This window comes from Sturnira hondurensis, unplaced genomic scaffold (assembly GCF_014824575.4).
Source record: "Sturnira hondurensis isolate 20B ecotype Veracruz unplaced genomic scaffold, ASM1482457v3 Scaffold0017436, whole genome shotgun sequence".
In the NCBI taxonomy this organism is placed as follows: domain Eukaryota; kingdom Metazoa; phylum Chordata; class Mammalia; order Chiroptera; family Phyllostomidae; genus Sturnira; species Sturnira hondurensis.
This window is the reverse complement of record NW_028090067.1, coordinates 12,063,583-12,089,579: the sequence shown is the minus strand read 5'-3', so window position 1 is coordinate 12,089,579 and position 25,997 is coordinate 12,063,583. Positions and strand designations below refer to the sequence as shown.

Here is a 25,997-nt window from a genome sequence, read left to right as displayed (position 1 = left end):
ATGCTGGTGCAACAGCAAAGCGGTGATAATAGCAGCCACCTTTTAACGAGGGCCACATGACAAGCACTAAACACTTCACACACATTTTCTCACGTAATCCTCACTAACAAGTAGGTACGAATGTTGGTTCCAGCACAGAGGTGAGAAACTGAGGCTCAGAGAAGTCCTTTTATTTGCCGAAGGAGATGCAGCAAGTAAGTGCAAGAGCCAAGATTTAAGCCCAGATCTGCTTGGCTCCCAAACCTGGGCTAACCACTGTTATTTCACTGCACAGAAACGGAAATGCCCCCACTGCACATGCACCGGGTGAGGCCAGTGACTCCACAAGTCCAGACCAGGGCCTTCTGCTGCTTTTGGTCCAGGGCCTGGCTCTCGCTTCAGTATCTCAGCCTTCTCTTTGTTTCACTGATATCTTATTCTGCCTGTCCACCCACCCCCAACTGCGCCACCCACCCCCACAAACATGCCTCCTTACTTCAGCTAAACCAGCCTTATAGACCATCCACCACTGTGCCAGCATCCCTTGGGAGGTCACAAGAGGTGAAAAGCCCAAGTTTTAGAAAGATCTACCTTTGTTACAAATAATAGCACAGGATCCCTGGTTATCTCTATTATATTGTCACTTATTCACCAGAAAGCATATTTCAACATGCTTTACAAGAGCTGAAAAGGAAGGGGCAGGCAGGTCCACGCTGGTGAGTTGGGAGCTGCACCCCGGCCTGGGCCTGCGGCGCTGAGAGAACTCGAGAGCTGATTCCCATTTCCACCCCTGGCCAAGCACAGGGCCTGGCACGCAGAAGGCGTGCGAGCAAGCCGGAGGGGTGAATGACTACAAGCTGCTGAAAAGTCAGGTGTAAGAGGAAGCCTGGTCTGCCAAATAACTTTGGCTCCCTGATTCAAAGGAAAAGGCACTGGATTTGTAAGGCAAAGATCATTTTGGTAATTAGTTAACTATGTAATGTTAAACAACAGTCTCCTCTAGCAGACTGTAAACTGAGGGAGGGCAGGGTGCACGTCCATCTCCAGCAGCGGCGTGTTCCAGGACCCGCCCCCTCACAGGGTAGTAATCAACCAACATCTGTTCAATGAACGGATGAATATTTGAGTCTTGTTTATTTGCAGATGAGGATGGACAAGTTCTTTCAACTCTTCAGCTCAACTTTCACATCTGTAGAACAAGGTAACACAGAGAAGAAGGCGGGGGGCAGTATTTCATCTGTACCCCCCAGACTGCTTTGTAACAAACTATAGATGCCTAGTGTGTGTAACACCTGTTAAACGGTATTAGCAGTATTGAAGCTCTCTTTAAAGGTGTGTATACATTTACCGATCCCTCAGGAGGTGCCTTCTTAGTAAAATGGAGGTAGAGCTTTAGCCATTATCTAGCTCACTTGATCAACGTGGAAAAAAGTATTTAACAACTCCATATTTAAAAGGGTCCAGATATGTATGTTATATATGTGTGCATATGTATAAGACTCAAATATTCATTCATTCATTAAACACACATATGTAATTTTGTATAAGTATATGCTTATTCAGATAATTATAAAAAGAATTCAGTGTTAGTGTAGATCCCCTGAAAAATGCAGAGTAGCCTAACACTAAAACCGGACCTTGGCTGGCCTCTTCTGGTGTGCTTCCGCTGAGGAAGAGCATCACTCCCACCATAAAAATAAAAAGCCAGATAACCTTTAAAATTACAACTTTCTGCTCACCCATCAGCGAGCTGAGGTCACACCACCTGCCTGCAGTCTACGGAAAGACAGGCACCTTCACAGAGGGGACCCAGGAACTGGCTTGGCTGTGCCAGAGGGAGAAAAGCAGGACGTCCCACGCCCAGCGAAAGGAATTCGGCATCGATTGCTAAAGGCTCAGTGTGACAAAGCATGAGAGTGTATGGAAATCCGGGAGCCACAGATGCAGAGGAAGTTTACGTCTGTTCACCAGGTCTCCATGGACCTGGCCAGATGCTCCCGAGAAAGACTGGGGGCAGGACAGGAGAGTGGAGGAAGCTAGCTCCGAGGTGTACGCCCGGAGGAGGGGCGCAGCCGCTGCTGCGGAAAAAGCGTGAGGCTGCCCGGGACATCTCTCCCTTAAGGAACAGAGGCCTCAAAGGGCTGGGGGAAGGGCAGCAAATGCTGTTGGCCTGGGCACAGGGAGAGACTCACTGCAGGGGCGGGGGGAGGGTAAAAGGGGAAAGCTTTCTGACCTTGGTGGACACCATCCTGGGCTCAGACTGCTAGAGGTTTATCTTTGGGGTGGGGCATGATCACTGAAAATGCCCAGCTCCGATTGCCAAAATCCACGGGGCTTACCTAAAACCGAGTCAGGATAACAGAAAACCTGCCCGCCCTCACCCCACCCCACACAGGCTGACCCGTGCGGCAGAGGTTCACAGGGAGGACCTAATGCTGAGGATGTGGAAACCCTCAGTAAACAAATTTCCAACTGAAACTCAAGGCTCCCCCAAAGAATTAGAACCTGCTGGTACACTGAAGGTAACCATAGCAACAGCAAGACCCAAACCCAATGAACTCTTGAATAACCTGACTCAATTCCTGCCATTGAGAGCCTAGGAGAAGAAAAGGCATGCTCATTTCCAGGCAGAAACACTACAATATTTACCTCAGTTCCACTGTTCTGCACACTGTTTGGCTGTCAATATGAAATTGTAAGAGACACAAAAAATCAAGAAAAGGAACCCACTCTCAAGAGATAAAGCAATCAACTGAACCAGACTATCAAACAGAAGATTTAAAATAACTATGATTATGCTCAAAGGAACTAAAAAAAAAAGAGAGAACAAACAAAGCCCACAGTTAGTACAAGGAAATAATAAAGATCAGAGTAGAAATAAACAAAAACTAAAAATATAAGGAAACTAAGAGCTGGCTCTTTGAAAAGATAAAATTTATAAACCTTTATATCTAGATTCAACAAGAAAAAAGAAGAGAGGGCTCAAATCAGTGAAATCAGAAATGAAAAAGAAGTTATAACTGACACCACGGAAATGCAAGGAAGCATTACAGAACAGCACAAACAATTATACGCCAACAATTGGACAACCTAATGGAAACGGACAAATACCTAGAAACATATAATCTTCTAAGACTGAGTCAGGAAGAAACAGAACACTTTAACAGAACTAGTAACAACATTGAATCAGTAACCACAAAAACTCCCAACAAACAAAAGCCCAGGAACAGATAGCTTTCCAGGAAACATTTAAAGAAGAATTAATACCTATTCTCTGGTCATTCCAAAAAATTGAAAACGAAGGAATGTTTCCAAACTCATTCTACAAGGCCAACATTAGTCGGATACGTAAACTAGACCAAGACACTGCCAACAAGGAAAACTCGGGGCCAATATTCCTGACGAACATGATGCAAATATTCTCAACAAAACATGAGCCCCCCGAGTTCAACAGCCCATTAGAGAATCATACCCCACGACCATGTGCAACAGTTCGATGCCCATAACTCAATCAGTGTGATTCAGCACATCAGCAAAACAAAGGTAAAAACCCCATGGCCATTTCAATTGATGGAGAAGAAACATCTGACAGAATTCAATCTGCATTTAGGTGAAAAAAACCCAAAACCTCTCAGCAAAGTGGGCAGAGAGGGAACACACCACAACAGAACAAAGGCCATTTATGACAAACCCACGGCTTTAACATCAGGCTCCACGGGGAGAAGCTGGAAGCATTTCTTCTAAGATCAGAAAGAAGACGCCCACTCTCACCACTTTTATTCAACTCCTAAGTGAGAAGATGTCTCAGAAAGAAATAACCACAAAGTTGGTCCAAGTACATATAGTATGTTGCCACAAAGCTGGTCCAAGTACATACAGTATGTTGGAGTCTGTGCCTGGGAGACCAAGAATGCTGCTGCTTTTCAAGTGTAAGAAAAAAGACCACGTGTCAGACAACAAAGAAAACCTAAGTCAGGTCTCAAAAGAATAGTTCAGAAACAGTCTCTAATCACAAAGCAATAAAAGATAAAATAACATAACCAGAAAACACTAGCTCCTAATGACTGAAGATTTTAAAGTGGTTTTGTTTTTTTTTTTTCAAATCTTAGGACAAAGAGGAACTCCAAACCAAAGTTGCAAAATATTTAGAAGATAACAATTATTAAAATATTACATATCAAAATTTGTGAGGTACAGCTAAAACAGCGCTAAGAGAAAAATCTCAGAAAAACTGACGCTATTAAGGGCCAAGCATGTAAATAAACCAGGCATCTATTTTTTGGTTAATTTGAGGGGAATGTGTGACTGATGGGATTCAAACTCCTAGAACTGGGACAGGACGAGATGAAGCGCTCAATAAATATTTGCTGAGTAAATGAATAAGAGTAAACTTCAGAAAGGATGAAAAATGAATTAGTAAAATAAAATCAGTTATTAACATATTAGGAAAAATAATAGCATCAGTAAGTATATCCCAGTGGTTTTTCCTTGAAAGAATACTTAGGTAACCTAACGACACAGAAGTGGCAGAAAGCACAGCAACACAAAGGAAAACGGAGTAAAGCAGAAGTAATCACAGACACAGAAGAAATTCAGTGAGTGTACAAACCCACTTTGCTCAACACTAAGTGAATACATTTAAAGATCTGGAAGAAATGGATCCTTTTCTAGGCAAATATACTTTACCAAAACTTAACCTCAGAGAAGATAGAAAATCTAAACTGACCAATTACTACAGGAAAACAAGGAGAACATTTTTGAAGACTTACCCCCACAAAAACACAAGGCCCAGATGCTTTCAAAGGAGAATTAATTCTCAGGAATCTGCAAGAGCAAATAATTTCAGTGCTATTCAAACTGCTCCAGACCCTGGGAGGAAAAGGGAGGAAGCTTTCACGTTCCTTTTATGAAGCGAGAAAACCCAACCCAAACCAAACCAAACCAAAACCAAAACCAAACCAAGCAAACAACCCCCCCCCAAACAATGATACCAACAACAGACAAAGATTAAATACAAAAGGAATACTGCAGACCAATCTCATTTATGACTTTTAATGCCAAAAACCTAAGTAAAGCATCAGCAAATAAAGTCCTGCAACACCTTAAAGAAAATAATACACTGCGACTAAGTGGACTGCACTGGAGGAAGGCGAGAATGATTCCTATTAGGAGATGGCCAATCTGATCACTTCTATAGACAGTGAAAAGCACTGGATAATATTCAACAACCATTCTTCATTAAATGTTTCATGAATTAAGAAAAGGTAGGCATTCCTTACCATGATAAAATATATCAGTCTTAACCCAAAGCCAGCCTCGTGTTTAATGCAGAGAAAACAGTAGATGTATTCTCATTAAGGTCAAGAGCTTTGCCATTTTCTTGAGGTATATGCCAATGTAATTATACAAGTGAAATAAACAGGAGGTATAAAAGTTAGAAAGGCAAAGGTAGAATTATCTATATTTGGGATAATATATAGTTATAAACCAGAAAAAATTAAGAGAACCTCAAGAAAGGAATACAGCAATAAAAATTAATTGTAACATCATCAGGCCAAAATATAATATACAGGTACCATAAGCTTTCATATATATAAACAACCATCAGCCAAGAGATATAAAGGAAAAGACTGCATTTATAGTAACAACAAGAAATAAATATCTAGGAGTAAATTTAACTTTAAAATGTCTAAGATTTCTATTTTAAAAATTTACAGCACTCTTGAAGGCCTCAAAACTGAAGCTCAGAATAAACAGCAAGGCAAACTGTGTTCTTTGTTGGGAATTCTTAATACACTGTAATAAAGATGTAATTCTCTCGGCTGTTTTATTAGTGTAACGTAACTCCAGTAAAGCTATGTATATGTGTATCTATGTCATGTATATATTTTAAATAGACAAACTGATGCCAAAGTATTTCATATGGAAAACAACTGCCAATAACAGGAATATTTTTAAGGAAAATTCTAAAAGCTTGCCCTACTAAATATTAAAATATCCTTAAAAGTACAAAACTTAAAAGACAGTGACACTGGAACATAAATATATAGAAATATATTGATATTGGTATAGAATAGGAAGTCTAGAAATAGTCCCAAACACCTATAAAATGTACTATACAAAAAGAGCCCCCCCCCCCCCGGCCTGTGAAAAAAAGATGGACTAATTAGCATCTGGAGTTAGGACAACAGGACAGCTGCTGGCAGTGGGGGCTGGTGGGGGGGATGGGGACAACACCACACTTCACATCTTACACCAGGGTGAATTCCAAATTGACCAAAAATCCAAAAGTGCAAAATTAAACCATGAAGTTAAGTGGGATGACGAACCTCCGGGAAGTTACTTTCTAACCAGAGAGGGGAACCCTGTACAACTATGACACGCAATCCAGAAGCCCTAAAAACAAGGACTGACACATTCAACTACACAGATATACTTCCTGTATAGCAGAGACAAAATGAAAAAAATATTCGCAACTCCTACTATAGGTAAATAGTTAATATCTCTAATAAATAAAGAGCTCCTAAAAGTCAATCAGAAAAACATCAACTGTCAAATGGAAACACAGGCATGGGATAGGAACAGAGAAAGAGTTCTCTTCATGGGTAAGAAACAGAAATCACTCTTAAAGACACGAAGATATGTTAGGCTCCACTCGTCAGAAGACAGATGCAAAGGAAAGTTCACTGCGATAAGTGGAGGTCACGTGCCCTTTGAACCAGGAATCCGGCCTACAGGAATAGACCCTGCACGAACACTCCGTGTCCCGCAAACATACTGGTCTGTCTACCCAGACCTGTGAAGGTGGCTTTTTGGAAAAAGGGCCTTTGTAGAAGTACTTAAATTGAGGATCTCATTGAGATGGGTGGGCCTTAACTCTGATGATAAGGGTCCTTACACAAGACAGAGGGCCACACAGGGCAGGAGTCAATGTAAAGGCAGAGACAGACACTGGAGTGAGGTGTCTGCAAGCCCAGGCACACCCAGGGCCAGCAGCCACCACTGGAAGCAGGGAGAGGCAGGGGACAGGCCCTCGCGCAGAGTCTCCAGAAGGAGCCACCCCTGCCCACACTCGTCTTTCAGGCTCCTGGCCTGCCGAACCGGGAGGGAATAACTGTCTGTCACTCTAAGCCACCCAGTTGTGGCGTTCCGCTACTGCAGTCCCAGGAAACGGATGCGCTCCCCGTGTGGGAGAACGGACTCGGAACACCACTCCGCACAGCGCTGGTGTGGTAGAACGAGACCGGAAACATCAACTCAGAAATTCAACACAGCGGCACAGTATGCAGGCGTAAAGAAGAAGCCGAAGGTCCTTACAGACTGACGTGCAATGCTGCCTGCAAGAGTCCCAAGAGCAAACAAATGTCCCTCGAAATAGAAGAGTTTATCTACAAGGGACAAGACAGGGGAAGAGGACCCCATAAGGGAGACTGCTTCCACCTGCTCTGGTGGACCTCCATGCCCAAAGGGTGACCTGGAAGGCAACAGAGCCCTGGGGAGGTGCACGGCCAGCCCGAGGTGTCCTCACATAAAGAGAGGCAAGGAGTCCATCTCCTGACTTCACTCTCTTCCCTCTCTCTGACCTCCCTCCTGACCACCCATGCACCCCCCGCCCTTCACCTCATGGGCTCATCCCAGAGGGAAGCCTGGGGAAAGTGAGTGCTGTGAGGAGCTCCACGTGGTCCGCCCCCCAGGGCCCAGGGCGGCATGGAGCACAGTGGAGAGTGCTCTGCCCGGGCATGTCCAAGATTTTATTTTTTAAGTGAGGTACAGAAGAGTACATCTGGTGTCTCACCATTTCAGTGAGAAAAAGTGTGTTCTGTGTGTGTACTGGTTACGCACCCAGTGCACAGCAGGTATGGACAGACCCGCGAGAAAACAGCTGCATTTGCTACTTTGGGGAGGGTACCTGAGTGGCTGAAGAGAACCAGTGAGGGGAACAGACGAGAAGGATGCGCCCACCTGTCAGGTAGCGCCTGCAGCACGGTGGGCATCAGCACTCCCGAGATAGCTTTGTAGAGGATGGAGTCGCACACGCCGACGATGTTCACCACTGTGGAGGAGCCCAGCACGGGCAGCATGTGGGGCGGCATCCCTTGCCAAAAGTGTAGAAGGAAACTCTGAACCTGCACAGACCCGCAGAGAGAACCATGAGGTCACACGGCGCCCTCCCGACAGAGCCCGGAGACTTGCCCAAGGCCACCCCAGCTTGCAACACTGTTATTATCTACTTCCCCACTAGTGGCAGAGGCCACCCCAGCCTGGTGTGGCTCAAGAGGCCTGGGGGGTGGTCCTCCTGTCCCAAGTCTTGCCCCTGCCCCTGTGGGTGGCACGCCCAGTGCCACATCACCACGTGGCCTGGCAGCCCGGGGTCGAGTCTGCCCCGGGAGAGGGTTAGCACCTTAATCCATCACACCAGCATGCTTACTGTGGTCTGGGGACAGTTTAAGGGAGGGAAGGTGGGATATTGTGTTTTAAAAGCTCAGATTACTAGAACTTACTATTCTATGGGCCCATTGGAGCCCCNTTGCAACACTGTTATTATCTACTTCCCCACTAGTGGCAGAGGCCACCCCAGCCTGGTGTGGGTCAGGAGGCTTGGGGGGCGGTCCTCCTGTCCCAAGTCTTGCCCCTGCCCCCGTGGGTGGCACACCCAGTGCCACATCACCACGTGGCCTGGCAGCCCAGGGTCGAGTCTGCCCCGGGAGAGGGTTAGCACCTTAATCCATCACACCAGCATGCTTATTGTGGTCTGGGGACAGTTTAAGGGAGGGAAGGTGGGATATTGTGTTTTAAAAGCTCAGATTACTAGAACTTACTATTCTATGGGCCCATTGGAGCCCCGGGGTCCCTGGGAGCTCTGGAAAGGAAGGGAGTGGTGTGAGAGCTGCTGTGAAGGGGAACGCGTCTGCAAGGGAAGAGGGCAGATGCCACAAACAAAATCTCCCGATTCCAACCTGTGTGCCAAGCACCGGATAAAGTACAAGGGCCTCTTTCTATCCAAATTCCTCCATTTTCCCAGAGAGCCCTGGCCCACTGGCGCCATTCTGGGATGCTAGATGGCGATATCCGGGCAGTAAGCCGTGGGCCACCCCAACCCAACCACTGGCGGAGAACAGGAATGCAGCAGGAGCTCGGACACGGCAGTGTTATTAATACGATGCCAGCAGGGACCCAAGCCGAACTGCTGATGAACAGATGGCAGAGCGGATGCCCAAAGCAGGGAACCCCCTGGTGGCCCCCAACACCTGTGTCTTTCAGTGTGCGATCTGGAGGTCAGGGAGAGGGCAGAGGAGGGGGTGCAGGGGTAGAACAAGATAAGGGAAGTGAAGGGAAACAGTAGAAGATAATTAACTTGTACATATTACAATGTTTTAAAGTATCTAGACTTCGGCCAACAGTGAGGAGCCCCTCACCTTGAAGTTAGGGACTGCAGAATTTTTTGTGATCTCATGGGCTCGACTTGGTTCCTGGGCTGCGCACCCTCCCCTCCTGCGCAGGGGGGCACTCCCCCACCTACTGCACTATCCCCACACCTGGTTGCCCACAGCAATCCTGGCCCAGTGCAGGAGACAATGTAGTACTGGCCCAGTAGCCCGGAGGTGGCACTCTTGTTGGCATCAGCTTTATTCCTGGAGGGCCTACTACATGCCAGGTACTGCACACAGGCTCTCTCATTTCATACTCACAGTAGGACTGCAGCTGAGAATCGTTACTTCCACTTTGCAGGGACATAAACCTATTTGTCCAAAGCAAGTTGGGGAATGGATGACAGACAGCGCATGTCTGCCTGTCTCACCACCGGGGCTAGTTTGTTCTTCATGTGGTCACTGGGCTTCCACCCCACTCTGAGACCCATGTCTCTCCTTGAACTGCTGCCTGCTTTCCAGCTTTCAGCCCCTGCCCTTCAGGCCCCTCTGAGAAATAGGGTCTTGCTTGCCCCTCACCAGACGACCTGACCCCAGCCTGGCAACCGGACCTCAGCCTCAGGGCACAGACCTCTCTGACTTCCGTGGCCTGCCTGGACTTTCCAGTGTCGACACTGGATGGGATGCTTGGGGTGGGGGGTGAGGAATGGGAAGAGAGGCGTGTCCCCTGACTTCCTGGAGGGAAAATGGTAATTGCCGAAAACATGATCAGAGTGGTGAGTGAAGTCGGGTTTATAAACCTTGGAACTCCAGTCATGGTTCTATTACATGACAGTTCCATGACAATGAAAACACTGAAAACTTTTCATCCAGATTGAACATGAAAATACAAACAACCCAGATGAGTGAAGATTGCCTTCCAGGGCTCCTTACATGTAAAACGGGAACAAGAGTAGTATTTACTGCATAGGCTTTGGTAAAGATGCCTTAAAAGTACTTAGTATTGTGCTTGGTATGTAGCAGATGCTTAATGAAGGTTAGCTATTATCGTTATTATTATCATCATCATCATCATCATTATTATTATTATTATTACATCGTGGAGGCACTGCCACTGCTAGGCCCAAGAAATCAGTGCGCTGTCCAAGCATGTGACGCACCCTCCCCTAAGTTCTGAATGTCACCCAGCCAGAGTCCCCACCGTGGCTCTGCTCACCTATCGCTGGGACACCTGGTGGCTGAGGGTTGGTCTGGCTGGGCCTGGAGATGGCCACATCTCCTGGACAAGGCGCTTGCCCTCCAGACAGCCTTCTGCTGTCCCCTCGCCCCAGCCTGTCCCTGGGTGCTGGCCTCCGGCTGGGCCCTGGGCCCCCCTGCCTGTCCTTCCAACTCTGAGGAGGGAGCTGTGCCCAGCAGATTCCTAAGATCTGGTGGATTCTGAACTCATTTGCCTTTCCGAGCTCTCCTTGCATACAGCCCTACTCCTTTTTTATATGAGCAGTCAATTTCTAGCAGAAATTCTGGAAAAGATCAGTGGCTGTGTGTGTTAAAACAAATCTGTGGAAGCTCGGTCTGTCACGGGCATCTGCTCACGAGCACAGGGAGCCCGATCAGCAGCGCTCAGCTCTGGGGCCGCCTTTTGGGGGGTGTTCCACCCAGTGCTGACCGCCTTCCTGCTCTGCATTTGGGGCCACTTGGTGTCCAAAGGGGCTGGTTCCCCAGAGTGAGAAGAAAGGGAAAAGAGGGAGGGCAGTGCAAAGCTTAAGAGCGGATATTTGGAAGGCAGATGTGAAACGGACAGGTTTCTCTCTGGAGGCAGAGGCGACAGGACCTCCCGACCGACAGGACTTGCTGGGGGAGGGAGAGAGAAGAACCGCGGCGTGTGGCCTGTGCGGTGGGGTGGGCTGTGGTGGTGAACTGAGACTGGGAGAACAGACCGGAGGCAGAAAATCAGTACTCTGGTTTGCCCACGTGAACCTACGTGTCAGCTGAATCTGGAGGTCAGGACTAAGTGCAGGAGAGTTGTCAGCTTTATACAATGGGGGTAACGTGTCTCCCTGTCACCAGAGAGGAGTCCGACAACTTACATAAACTGCCTGGCATCGTGCAGGCCTCGAACAAGTGGAAACTTCTTACTAGGCATAAGGAAGGAGTTCTGACCCTTGGCAAGCAGAGGTGGTGAAATAATCGCAGGCAAATGATTGATTTAAAGTAAGTTTCCGGGTTACCCACTTCGGTCCCCTACTGGCAGGATTTGACAGACCTGCACACCAGACCCTGAGACCGGAGGGAAACAGCTCCAAAGGCTCCGCTGCAGACGAGCCTCGGGAAACATTAAACCCAAAACACAGGAAGCCCTTCCTTTAGTTCTTCTGAATCTGTAATCCTGGCTGTACTGATACTCTGACAAAAACTGTCTCCCCAGCAGGCCCATCGGGTAGGATGCAGCTCACGGGTTAAATCAGGGAAGAGGCCACACCAACCGTGATTCCCCCAGAAGATCTCTAAAGTGGGGATCAAACGGCACCTGGCTCCCAGGATCAGTGTGAGGGTGAAGTGAGCTAATACTGTGCACCGGGGGCTTCCGGGAGGCCTGGCACCTAGCAGGAGCTCGTGAAATAGGAGCTGGTTTTATGACAATATTTTAATAGAGAGTTCACAGCTCAACCCTTGTTGACCTACCTCGTCAAAGTTGGCTCTTATTACAGTGTCCAGTATTCTCTGACAGTGTGTTCGATACATCATAATAAAGGTAGAAACCTGTCGGGGGGGAAGTCCACAAGAAAGGATTACATGAACACACATTACTGCTGCCCTTGGAATTTTGGTTTTCAAGTCATTTGTTCCCTGATGTGGGGCCGGGGTCCACCTCGCCCCTGCTCATCCCCCTGACCCCGGAGAGACTCATTCCCATCAGGGATGCTCGCTGACCTGCAGCCCCCTTCTCCAGACCCACACAGCACTGGAGAGGGCTCCTCTATCAGCACATTCACCCTTGGTGCGGAAAACATGAGTTTCTCCCTTGGTCCCCATTCTCCACCCCCTGGTGCTGAGGGCTCTGGGGAAATAAAATGGCTTACTACCCAGCATTTAGCACGGTGCCTGGCACATGGCACAGTTTCGTAGGGCTTGTTGAATTAAACTCTCCTCATTAGCCAAGATATTGAAAAGTTAAAACCTAGAGTGTGTTTCTAAGAAGAGGTGCTTTTGTCAAAATCACAAAGAGGACATTGGAAATCCTCCAGAATCTACCTGGCAATAGACTTTTCTCAAGAATTTTAAAGTTACAGTATAAGGCGCTACACCTATCAAATCTCTTTTGTCTACAGAACTATGACTCACCGCACCCTCTGCAGCACATACGAGAGTAAACTTCATCCTTTAAAAAGCAGTCTAGAGGGGAGGGGGTCCCTCCTTTGTGGACTGAGTGCAAAATCACAGGTGGATAGGTAGGTTGGTGGGTGGGCAGGTGGGTAGATAGGTAGGTCAGACAAACTTTTTAGTTTAGAATCACATTAGATTTGTAGTCAAGTTTTGAAGATACTGCAGGGACTTCCCATACACCCCCACGCCCAGTTACCTTTATTGTTAACATCTTATATTAATATGGTACGTTATGGACCGATACATTATTACTAATCCAAGTCCACACTTGATTCTCATGTCCAGCTTTATATTTTTTAACTCAGCATTTGGCAGTTGAAGTGTGTGTGGTATATGTATGTGTTGTATAAAAAAGAGAGACCCCCCTCCCGGTCACCCTTCAGACATGGTCACCTTCTCCTCGGGCAGACTGGCCGGCAGGTTTAGGTCTTTGACATTTGGAAACTCCGGCAGCAGCGTCCCAAGTTTGGACCGAGGCGAATAGGCCACCGTCTGTTTGCTCACTTCTTTCTTGCCCGTCTCGCTCACCCAGGCAGCTCCTTTCTTGGAATACATCACGTCATAGTACTGGGAGCTTTCCTTCACCGCGATGCCGTAGTAATGGTACCTAGGCCGCAGAGAGAAAGCCGAGTACATGGTTACCGGGAGGGGTCTCCTGAGCAGGGCGCGCCCAAGGCCAAGGGGGACTGGGCCCTTCCTCCAGGGGCTGGAAGAGCTGACTCTCCAGTGAGGCTTGATAGCTCTGAAATCTGGAACTGAACCAAAGTGCCACGTTGCCAGCCATCAATCACACGGGTAAAAATAACCGAAATTGCCTCCTACAGAAAATGTTAAGTCAAATACTTTGCAAAGCACAAAAGGGGATGAAAAATTTTCCGTTGGTACTGAGTCTCTTGTATCGAGCCAAGTGTGACCCCAGGGAGACCGCAGTGGAGTCTCCCCTCCCTGAGGACCCAGGAAGAAGGGTGTCGTCTGTGACTGCGAACCACCCACGAATGGTTTTCTTAGGCAACAGATGATGGTCTGAAAGAACTGTGTCTTTAAAAAGACAAATGCAGGGTTTCTGCCGACACTGAATGTAAAGCAAAGACCAGAAGGTTTCACTGACTCAGAGGGGCCCTACCGATAGCAGTGTTTTCAATGGAAACTTGTGGATGGAGGCAGCATTTTGCTTGGATTTTAGATTTTAGCTGCAAGCTATTCGGAACTGGCTCTGTGCTAGGCACTTGGCAAAGTGCGGTACATGCATTAATTTGTAAAATAATACTATGAAATGGGGATTATTACAGTCTTTTTTTCAGATGAGAAAATGAAGGCAAGAGCGCTTAATAAGCTCAAGGTTATACGGCTCTTTCAGGGAAGAACAGGCTCTTGAACACACAGGTCTGTTCCACTACAAAGCCACTGGCTGTGCTAATACCCCTGCAGGGCGGCATCGTAAACTTTGATGTTTGCCAGAGCCATTCATGGGTCATAAAGAAACACAGATTCCTAGGTCCCGCCCCAGACTGACTGATTCAAAATATGGGACAGGGGCCCAAGAATCAGTGTTGAGACAGGCGCCCCAGGGAATTCTGATGTGCGCCTGCCTGAGACCGGCTGGCCTGCTGGGTTAAACACCTGCGTTACATTCCCAGCTCTATGGTCCCCAGGCGTTGGAGGGACTGTCACTATCTGCTATTGTCAATGGGATGCTCATCGCGTTGGCCCACAAGGCACTAAGTGCTTCACACACATTATTTCATCTCCCAAAACCCGTGAGGCTGTAACTAATTATCACCCCCATTTTATAGATGAGGGAACCAAGGCCCAGAGAACTTCAATAACACACCCAATATCACCCAGTGAGTTAGTGGTAGAGGCAGGATTTGAACCTCCAAAGTAATTTTAATCACTAAGCCAGTGATTCTCAAACTATATTAATAGTAAGAATCACCTACAGTCCATATTAAAATACAGACTCCTGGGTCCCATCCCCAAAGATTCTGATTTCCTATGTCTAGAAGGGATTTTTACAATCACACAGCAATACCCATATGATTCATTAAGAAACTATAATTAATAGTTTCTGGACCTCGCTTCTAGACACATGGCAACATAGTAACTGTTCTTTCCTGCCCATAGAGGTATGGCTGGTGATGACCACACCACCATACAGATGAGAAAGCACTCAGAGTTATGAGACAGGCTTCCCAGGGAGGGGAGAGTCAAGCACACGAAACCTTCCCTCTTTCCCACCCCCGCTGCCCCCGGTACCATTCTGAGATATTCCTGCTTAGCGGGCATCTCGCCTCTATCTGAACACCTCCCGGGATGCAGTACCCAGGTGCTCCCAAGGCTTCCCAATTCATTTTGGGTCGGTGCGGTTCTCAGAAAGTTCTCTCTGTGTGGAGAACGATCTGTCCTCCGCGCCTTCTACTTCCCAACTGTCATAACTGCCTTTCCAACCCAAAGCCAGGGCTGGGCGGGGGAGGGGCCAGGTTCCGAGCGCCCGTCAGGCCGGAAGACAGTTATGATGAGCCTCCTTAACGTTACCAAGTTCCCCTTCATCATTCCTTAAGACCAACACGGCAATAACAACTCAGATCAGACCATTCTGGATTTTTTCAGAGTGTGTGTTGCCAAAATCTACCACCACAGGAAGCTATTGCTCTGATCTCTTCTTAAGTTCTCTGTTTCAGCTTTGGAGGGCAGGTCCGCACACTGGCCATCCCCACCCCACCCCCGCCCCCATTCAGTCTGTCCAGGTAAATTTGCTTTTTGTCTTTTCACTATAAGGCTGAGAGGCAGGTCGGAGACGAGAGCTCCTCATCACCTTCCCAGTGGCTGAAGGGGATCAACCTTGGCAGATGCTCGTGGAGAAGAGACAATGAAATGGATTACACGGAATTTTTTAAGAAATATTTTCCAATTTGCCAACCTTGAGGAGAAAGACCAACAAAACCCCCGGGCCCTCGTGTGTAGACAGAGAAGCTTTCCCCAAGCTTGTGGAGGATGGGAAACCTTTCCGCTCCATCTTTACTATTCCTACTCTGAAAATGGGCAACAATGTATTGGAGCCAACGACCCTCTCTAGGCCAGGAGCAGGTGGGAAATGATTCGTTCCCATGCTTTCCGCATTCTCCCACCCACCCCCTCATCTACCTGTTCACCCAGCACTGCCAACTGCCCTTTGCGTACCGACCGCTGTGCAAATGAGGAAGGCAGAATCTGGTTTTTGTACTCGTGCTCTTACCAAGACTCAAACCTCATTTTAAAACAATCCTGGAATTTCTCATTGCAAACCAGATTTGTTCTTCAGAATAGTCACCTTGGAAGTTCATGAGAAATTTAGTCCAAAAGGTCCCTGGCTAAAAAATTTTCGGCACAAATCTTTAATCGCCCCCCCCCCATAAGCTTTGGGCCCCACAAATAAATCACTCTCAGTATTTTCAGAACTTTACCAAAGAGGGGTTTTCCCAGTTTGAACCCCGCTTCCTTTCACTTGGCTCCAAAGTTAAGCCACACTGGGTGGGGGATGGGGTGGGGATGACACAGGAATGGCAAGTGGGGGGCAGTGGGGGACAGTACTGGACATGCTGCTTTTGCATCATCCTTGGTCACAAGTCTTATAACTCTATGTGGTGGTTGTTTTTTCCAAGTTTCAGTGGTTTATAAGTGAGTATGTGCTGCTCTGCTACTTAACTGGGCGCCGTGTTTAGAAAGGTCACACTATAAGGCACCCTTCAGTGGAGTCACCTCGTGCATCGGCACGGTGAAGGTCCTGGGAGGTCCTGCCTCGAGGAATGTGTGTGAAACTCAGGGCTTAATAAACTCACGCGGCCACCAGACCTTTCCTCGTGGACCGCCTAGTGGAGTCCCGCAGTTTCTGAACGGCCTCTGAGGCACGCCTTGTGAGTGCGGACTTGGGTGACTCTGAGCAGCGGAGGCAGTTCTCCTCCCCGCTGGCTCACACCTGGCAGGCAGGCGTCCATACACCCTCCTCACTCCTCAGGTCGTCACCTCCTCCGAAAGCCTGTCTGGGGCCACTCCCCTTTTGTTAGTCTCCGTGCCAACCCTCTCTGCCACAACCGGATTGCCTTTTTCTGCCTGTCTCGGCCACCAGAACATACGCTCCATGAAGGCAGTGGCTTGTTTGCTCCTGTGGTCCCAGCACTTGGCACCGTGTATCTGACGCACAGGAAGGGTGAAGCAAATAGTGGGCGGCTTGTTGGGAGAGCTGATGAATGAATGGTAAACGGTGAGCCCTCTCGGAGGTTATTAGGACAGGCCAGTGGCTGGCTGCCTGGGTCCTGGGAGTGCAGAGTTCGCTCAGGGAAACAATCCAAGAAGCTACAAGGTGCTTCTTTAAATAATGCTCAAGACATTTTACAAAAATGCCTAGAAGCGGGCGGCTAAAAGTCAGGCTCCTTAAAGCAGCTGGGCCAGCTGGCCCTGGGCAGCATCTCTCAGGGTCCTGGGAGAGAGGGCCAGGCAGTCTGAAGCTCCTCTGTGCTCTGGCAGGACGCGGGCTTCCGTCCAGGCCTGCAGCCGGAGCTCAGGAAGCGAGGCCTGGGGCCGGGGCCTGTGCGGGAGGAAGGGCTTCGGTGCTTACTTGGACTGTCCTCGGGTCCCGAGTCTTCTGGTGGTTAACTGAGGAAACTGCTGCCTTATGATCTGTAAGTCAACACAAGAGTCAGTTACCCAGTGGGAAGGGTGGGAACACAGTGATGGAGTCTCACAAACCACAATCTGAAGGAGGGGGAAAACATACCCTGGTCATGGTGGCTTACAAGGAGCCTGTTGGGACCCCCCTGTGAAGACCGCTGGTGTTGGGGAGGTGGGCAGCATCTGAGTGGCTGTGGGGCTCTGGACCCTGAAGCGGTCTCACTTGGCGGCTCTGTGCTTCGTGCCTCTGAGTCCCAATGGAGGGCAAATACCGGGGACCCAGAACGCATCACTCCCCTGCTGAAAGCCTTCCGATGGCTTCTGTCACACCTGGAACTAAAACCCACTGCAGCCTCCGGAACCTGGTCCCTGCTCAGTCCTGGCCCTCGGCTCCTCCCCTTCTCACCCTTCCTGGCCTGGGGCTCAGCCTCTTTTCCCTATTCCTGAAACACAGCCAGGTGTGCACAGCCAGTCCCCCTGCCTGCATTGTAGTCTCACCTGATCCTTAACCTTAGAGCAGAGCTCCTTCTTTTACAACACATGCGGGCCCTGGCTGAGGTCCCTCTGCCCAGCCCGTTGCACTGCCCCTCGCCATCACAGGCTCTGCTTTAGGTCCTCTCCCCAGTTAGCACTCTCTGAAGCAAGCCGTTCACTCACCCTCCAAGGGCTTTTTTTGTCACCCTCCCACCCCCCTAGACCAGAAGCTCCATGAGAGCAGGGTCCTGGCAGGAGTGAAGAGGTTAGTCCTTATTTACTGAATGAAAAGGATGACCCCCAACCCCTGGCTTTGAGGGGATGGGGAAGCTTTACTCTTGTAGAGTGGAGGAAGGTAGCTTCTGTTGCCCAGGACAACCACGCAGACCCACCAGAAACCTGGGAGGAGGGGCCATATGCCAAGGGGAAAACACAGGCCAGGGGCCTGGTCCCTGGCATTTATAGTGCTGGTGTCTGCGGGGAGGTGGGGGGCAAAGGTCATGCGCCAAGGTTTTGGAACTGGGCTGCAGGGATCAGGTCCAAGTTCGGCCTTTTGTTAGCAGGACACCTCTCCGGCAAGTTGTTTAACCTTCAGATGACTCAGTTTCCTCACTTGTAACATGGGAGCAACAATAACCACTACCTTAGATAATTTTTTGTGAAAATCTAAAAAAAAAGTAAATATAAGTAATTTGCAACAGTGCCTGGCATTTAGTAAGGCCTCAATCATGGGTGAAAAAAAATCTGCATTCCTCCCAAGAACGTTTAGAGAACCTCATAAGATGACAGTGGACAGCACTTTTGAAGGTAAAAAGGGATTCTAAAATGTTATCCCGCAGTGCGACAGTGAATGACACGCTGCGAGGGTTCTCTGAACTCTTTAATGGCATCACTCTTGTTGGCAGCGTATCCCTGCTTCCTTTAACCCTAACCCCTGTACGCTAAGGGTGTGGGCTTCTCACTTTATGTCCCTCCCAAACATCTGTGACCCGAGGACAATGCAGTGTGCTGGGAACAGGCCTGACCCAGGGTCAGTGATAGGGCCCTGCAGCACTCGGTCCTGTTGTGCCGTCTGAGACCACGCCAGGGTCTGGTGGCCACGCCATCTCTGGCCATGTGCGCTGGCCAGACTTCCGCCACGGGGCTGGTTTTGGAGCCAAGATTTGAGGCATCCACTCACAGAGGCCCACTGAGGCACAGCTGCAGATGTGTCAGTAGAGATGGAGGATAAACAGGGGAAGGAGAAACACAGAGCCATGAAAGTCTTCTCGCTGGTTTTTAAAAATTGGGTTACGATTTGGGTTCTGAGTTTCCTACCTACCCAAGCAAAGGCGATAAAACCAAAAAGCTACAAGTGTCCCTGTATCTATGAGATAAACGCATGCCAGTTGCTGAGGAAAAGCAGAGATTTTCCTATGTTTCCATCTGGGAGACTTCTCCCGTGCACGTGGGCATGGTAACAAGGTGCCGTGTTGAATGCTCTGTATTAGCTGACGGTTAGCAAACGGTAACATCAGGGGCTGTCGAGAGCGCAGGGGGACTGAACTGCTCAATTGTGGCTGAGAACCTTGTTTATGAGTGCGGGCCTTCCCCAAAGCAATTTTGCAATAAAAATATTCATAATTCTTCATCTCTTGATTCCAAGAAAATACTCTAAAATAAGAGAAAGCTGTGTGCAGGACTACTAATGAGAATGAAAAAGTAGAAACAAATGAAACCTCCAGTGATAGGTAACTGGCTAAATAAACGATTAGCTATGTGCTCAATAAAATATTGCACAGGCATTAAAAATGATGGTTACAAAAGCTGTGTCACAACACAAACTGCTGATGACAATGTTAAACGAAATAGCAGAACTCGAACTATACTTATGTTGTGGTTATAACTCAAGTTGGACAAATACAGGAATGAAAAGGGATTATGGAAAAACAAAAATGGATGTTTGTTAGGTGGAGCAAAAAAGGTTTTTGTATGATATTTGTGTAAGAAAACTTTTTTTGCAAGTAGAAAGGATTTTCTTACTAGAAATTCGCCTAACTGATAAAAGAAATTCAAGCTCATTTTGAAAGAAGCACCAAAAATATACCATAATGTTATAGTAATTGTCTTTTTCCTTTTCAAAAAAATCATTCCCGATACCCTACAACGACATTTTTAAAGTGGCATTTTGGGTTGCTAAGCTTTAGTATTACTTGACTGAAGAGAATGGGCAAAGTCCTGCCACCTTTCTAAGTGTTTATCAGAATAGTAGCGGCCCACCTAATGGCCACACAGCAAATGGCAGTCCCCAGCCCTCGGCTCAGGGACCAGGGGCCACAGATTGGTCTAGAGATGCACAGACAGCCGCTGGGACTGAGGACAGGTTTCTGGAGCCGATGGTTCCACCACTATGAGGCAAGAAAACGCACAACCCGCGCATTTGTAACTTTTTCCTCTATGGTCTTGAGGAGTTACCAAGTCACAGANGAATAGTAGCGGCCCACCTAATGGCCACACAGCAAATGGCAGTCCCCAGCCCTCGGCTCAGGGACCAGGGGCCACAGACTGGTCTAGAGACGCACAGACAGCCGCTGGGACTGAGGACAGGTTTCTGGAGCCGATGGTTCCACCACTATGAGGCAAGAAAACGCACAACCCGCGCATTTATAACTTTTTCCTCTATGGTCTTGAGGAGTTACCAAGTCACAGAACAGGGTCTGTGAATTCACTGATCAACTGAACTCTGATCCCTCCGTAGCTGATGGGTTTTACGTGCTCCTTCTGAATGCTGTGTGCACGAGCACACACGCAGCTTTACCGCCTTTGCGACCAGCATTGCCTCCCAAACCCGGCGCACTGTTGACTCCGCCCAAGCCATTTGCAGAGCCCAGACCCATCCTTTCCCGCGCCACTGCCTCACGCCCGGGACCTCTCACCTGGACCACAGACACATCCTCCTAACGGGGTGCGCTGCCTGCGGTCGGTCATGCTGCCCCACCAGCAGCATCTTTCTAAAATCCAGGTCGGATCATTTCCTGGTTGAAAACAGTGGGTGCCTTCTTGCTACCTACCGTGGATAAAAGCCCAGCCCCCTGGGCTGGTCCACAAGGCCCCCGGGGTGACCGACCCCAGCTCAATTCCCCAGCCTCCCACCCAGCCACCCACCCCACCCTCCACCTGCTCCCCAAGCTCCAGGCACTCACTCTTCCCTCTGCCTGGGTGTCAGGCCCATGCTGTGCCCCGCTGACCCCCGAGGAACTCCTCTCTTCCACTTAGCCTCTCCCACTCCCCCAGAACCCTTCCATGAAGCCATAGAAGCCCCGCATCTGTCTTCCCAGCCAGTTGGGAGGCTGCAATATACAGTGGTTAGGCACATGGCCTTTGGGGTCTAGTCCTGGCTCAGGCGCTGTGCCAACGACTTTACATGTATTATCTCAGGTAACCATTACAGCAAGCCAGGTCCCACTGCCATTCCCTCTGTACAGTCAGCTGAGGTTCAGAGAGGCTAAGTAACCCGAGGGGTGCCACACAGCACACAAGATGCAGACTTCCGGCTGGAAGTACCTGGTCCGGCTACCACAGTATTATTGCCTCTGGATGAACGCAGGTGCCCCAAAGCCCCTCATTCCTTCTTTTAACAGCAGCCTTTGTTTCTTCTATCTTATAGTCTTGCATTTATACATGTTAGGTGTATGTGAGGATGAAATACCGTCTTGCTCCCATCTATTGTTCAGGGGAGATTTCTGTTCCATCCCCCCACTTTTACCCTCCCAGAAACGTGCTGGTGGCCTCTGCTACGCACGGGGTCTGCGAGCTCTGTCCCCGATATGCAAGCAAAAGAGGGACACAGCTGAGACGACTGTGACGTCAGCAGGCAGCCTGCTGCTTCCCCTTAGATTAAATCTACCTGCATCCAGCAAAGTGGGAACCAGACAAGAAAACACTTCTCTGCTTAACAAAAGTGCTAAGAAAAGTGCTACCCTCTATCTGGGTAGCAGAGGTCCCCGAGGGAATCATCCAGATCATCGCCCACCCGTCTACTCAGAGCCCCCGACTGCCCTCCAAGGCCAGCTGACTCAGTAGTGCACCCAGACACCACTGCGCAGCTCCACTCTCAGCTTCTACCTTCTCTCTTAAAATGTCCTCATAGGAGCCCGGAGCTCCCTTTAGACCAGACCACTCAGTGCTGATCGATTCTCTGAATGGTTCCTGGCTTCTGGGCTCCACACCTCTGCACCTTCTCCCCGCCACTCTCTCCACCTCCCACATATGACTACCCCCACCTCCCTCACCGGGTGCGCCCTCCCGCCCTCCCGCCCAGCGGGCTCCACTCCCCCATGAAGAGCCTTCCTGGTCTCTGCCCAGGGAAGAGCTCTTCCTTCTCCAAACCACAGTGGCCCCTGCTACTTGCCATCCATGACCGAGCTCCAGCCTTCCCTCCCCTAGGTTGAAGGACTCCTGATTCTGCCCACACTTTCCCATCTCCACAAGACCTGGGGCCATGCTCTTAGGCCTGGGTGGCTGTGGCGGTCTCCTCGTCGCCTCTGTGTCTAGTCAGGCCCCCACACGATCTTGTCTCTGTGAGGCCTCTGACAAAGCCCACAGCCCCCAGCTTCTGCTGCATCAGTCCTGTCTTCATCCCAGCTCGCCTCTCCCCCTCACCCTCTCCCTAGCGCCCCCTTCCGGCCACATGGAACTTCTTCAGGTTTATGACCACACCGTGTTCTCTCCTGCCCTGGCCTTTCCCATAGGCGGTTCTCATTTTCTGGAACCCTCTGTCCATGCCCTTTGTCTCCATAATGTCTACTCAGCCTTCAAATCTTAGCTTGTCCTTTATGTCCTCCTTCCTGAAACACCTGTCTGGTTTCAGTGACCATGGGTGTGTGGCCCCTACGGCCCTCACACCTAACCAATAGTCTGCTCAGCTCTACCAGGTCCCCACCCAGGCCTACGAGACTCTACACGAACTGGACTTCAGCTTCGTCTTCTACTGCTTCTCCCCCGTCTGAGAAGCTGTGGCCCCTGTGACCACTATAGGATGCCTCATGGGGTACAGCCTGGCTTTGTTCAACGGCAAGAATTTATGGAGCTGTTCCACAGGCCTGACACTGTGCCAGGCACTGCGGGATGGAACACTGGGCAAGACAGAAGCAGCCTTTGTGTAGGAAGTTTCCATTCTAGTGGTAGAAGACCAAACAAACACATAAAAAAGTCAACATGTCTTATATCAGATAAGTGCTACAGAGAGGAACCAACAAAGCAGGAGAACAGGGACTGTGGAGGTGAGGGTTATTTTACTTAGGGTGACAAGGACTCCGTGATCAAAGGTGGCATCTGAGTGGTGACCTGAAGGAAGTGAGGGGACAAAACCTGTGGCTATCTGGGGAAAGGAAACTACAGGCAGAGGAGACAGCCCATGCAAAGGCCCTGGGGTGGGAGCTTGTTGCACGGGCTTCAGGAAGAGCAGGGAACCCGACGTGGCTGGAGCAGAGCAGGTGCTCGTGATGAGCGTGGCTCACAAGGGCCTCCTGGGCCTCCGTAAGCACTGCTGCTTTTATGCTGAATGAGACGGGAGACTTCAGGGAGCTTTGAGCAGAGGGGTGGGGAACAAGGTCTGACTTACCTTTCAAAGGACCATTCTGGCTGCTGTGTGGAGAGGAGACAGTAGGGGGCAAGGGCGGAAGCAGGGAGACCAGTCAGAGGCCACTGCGGCGGTCCAGGCCGGACATACTATGGCTGCGTATATTCATTCATTGATTCAATAAAGGACAGACAGAGTAAATGAACGTTCCTCTTTGGCTGGCCGCTGAAGTGGTTTCCAATGTTGTGTTAGTGTAAATAATGGTATACGCAATGCCATTTGCATAACGATTTTTATTTTTATTGTTGATGCTTTGATTGGGTTTGTCTTTCCCCTTCATAATAGTTTCTCAAGTGGGGAGCTGCTCAATGAAAGGGGAGAAAGACTTCAAGGTTCCTAAACATACTGTCAAACTGCTTTCCACGAGGGGTAGAAGGGCGTTACTTCTTTTGAAAGTGTGCTAAGTTGACAAGTCCTCCCCACTCCAAAAGAACTGGTTCTCTTTCTTCTATTTGAACATCAGGTTTCTAAACACTTGCTCAGCTTACAGGCTTGTGGCAGGGTGCAGCGAGTGAGGGAGTGGACCCCCAGCCTGTCTCCTGGGCTTTACTAGCCAGAAGCAGGAAGAGGGAGGAGAGCGGAAGTTCCACCCCAGCCGGGACTTCACGGGCTTGCCCATGCACGGGGAGGGCGGGGGAGGGGGGATGACCAGCTGCCAGGGAGGGGCTGGAGCGAGGGGTGAAGCTGGACACCTCTCCCTTATTATCCGTCCACTAGTCCTCATTTCCTAGCCCGTTCTTTTCACTGACGGACGGCACTCTAGCCTTTGGTCCTTTGATGGATTTTCGGAGGATCTTCATTCACACCAGTATTTGGGCTTTCGCCATACATTGTGGCCTCCCAAGCAGTATATTTTCATGGTTAGAATATTCAGTTCTGTTTGTAAAAACACTTTTGATCTGCACATATTGGAAAGCCAAATCTTCCCCTCCTCCTCGCAAAAAAGAGAAAGGTAATTTCACAGAAAGAACTCAGAAGAAAGGAATTCTGAGGAGAGCTGGGGTGGGGGATGGGGGGAGGCGCTGCTGAACCACATCACTTTCTGCCCAAATGGAGGTCAAGACTTTTCCCACTCTGAGCAAAGAAAGGCTGGTGCAGAGCGGCCTCCCCCTGCCAGCCCCAACAAAACCCTGTGGGAATGGGGTTTGCTTTTTTTCTTCTTCTTCTTTTTTTTTTTGCTTTTTAACTGTATCTTATGGGCTGCAAATTACAAATTATTCTCCGTTCCTTTCACCAAATAATCAACCGGTCCAGGAATCTCAAAGCCCAGCACAATTCAGTTTGAGTCTCAAAATGCAGGGTTGGTTCAGCCCCGCTATGGCTGTTCAGCTTTTAATTTCTGGAGCGAGACTCGGCAAACAGTCCAACACTTTTGTGGAGCTGGGAGAGCTGAGCTCCACTGTTTGATAAATGAGCAGACGGCAGGCAGCCCCTCTTTCTTTTTTTGTGCGGGTTCAATGAAGCCTGCCTAAAGAACACCACATGCTGATCTAGCTAGTGATCTAACATTCCGCCACATCCAGCCCTCCAAAGTCCCTTTAATTACTCAGGAATCCCACCCTTCTCTCTTTCAGCCTGGCAGACAGGGAGGGGGGTGCTCCACAGGGCTGGGGGTGGGAAGTAGGGGGTCCCAGGAGAACGCCTCTCTCTGCAGCTTTTATGGGAGGGGTCACATTATTCATCTCCCCGGGCCATTCTTCTCCCAGTACAGCACATTGCTCCGGGTTGAAGGGAATTCAGCATTCAGGCTTTCCTGACATAATTTTGTGGGTTCAATTTTTAAAAACCATGAGTTTTAGGTGAGCATTCCTGAAATGGCATATGCAAACCACTGCCCTCCTTTAAGATACGGGTGGGAAAGTGTGAGACGAGGAACCGACACCCACCGAGCATCACTGGGCACCACACACTCCCCAGGTGTTTCACACTTGGCGATGAAATTTTACCCCACAAACAACGGTGTGGGCGAGTACGATGATCCCCGCTTCACAGATGAGAAGCTGGGATCCACGGTGACTGATGAGGCTGCTCGGATTCACGGACTCCGCCGGGGGAGAAGCAGGAACCTGGCGCCACTTCCTCTCCTGCTTCTCACTGTGGCTGACACCACGGGAGCCTGCAAGGTGTCCACTAATGGGGTGTGATGCCGTGCACGTCCTCTCTAGGGGTCGCCTCAGGAGACTGCAGAGCCACGTGGTCTCTGCAGACAGACCTTGTTTGATTTTGACCCCGAGCTGCATGATCTTGGTCCAGCTTGATCTCTAAACTTAGTCATCAGCACGGCTCTGCAAAAAGGCTTTCTCAAATGCTTTTCAAACTCAATCCACCCTCTGCAGGCAAAGATTTGCCACCAACGAGAACTGATCCAAAAGAGGATCCAGAGTAAGGGGGTAAGCACAGAGCCTCCCACGCTTTGGAGGTGACAAGCTCCCGTGAGCGCGCAACGTCAACTGTACTTCAAACAGTGCACCCACGAGAGCTGGGGGTCTCGTGTCAGAGGTCATCTGGGTGTGGGAAAAGAACAA

At 49.3% G+C, this 25,997-nt stretch overlaps 1 protein-coding gene across 1 annotated transcript in view; it reads right to left on the bottom strand.

Annotated features, from left to right (window-relative positions):
- Positions 1–25,997, bottom strand: part of RFX4 (regulatory factor X4) — a 136,331-nt gene that overhangs the window by 50,186 nt on the left and 60,148 nt on the right. The window contains exons 5-8 of the mRNA XM_037068420.1: positions 17,326–17,387; positions 13,125–13,338; positions 12,030–12,107; positions 7,942–8,105 (exon numbers count right to left, since the gene is read on the bottom strand). Coding sequence (XP_036924315.1) covers positions 7,942–8,105; positions 12,030–12,107; positions 13,125–13,338; positions 17,326–17,387 — 518 coding nt within the window. The remainder of the gene's footprint in view (positions 1–7,941; positions 8,106–12,029; positions 12,108–13,124; positions 13,339–17,325; positions 17,388–25,997) is intronic.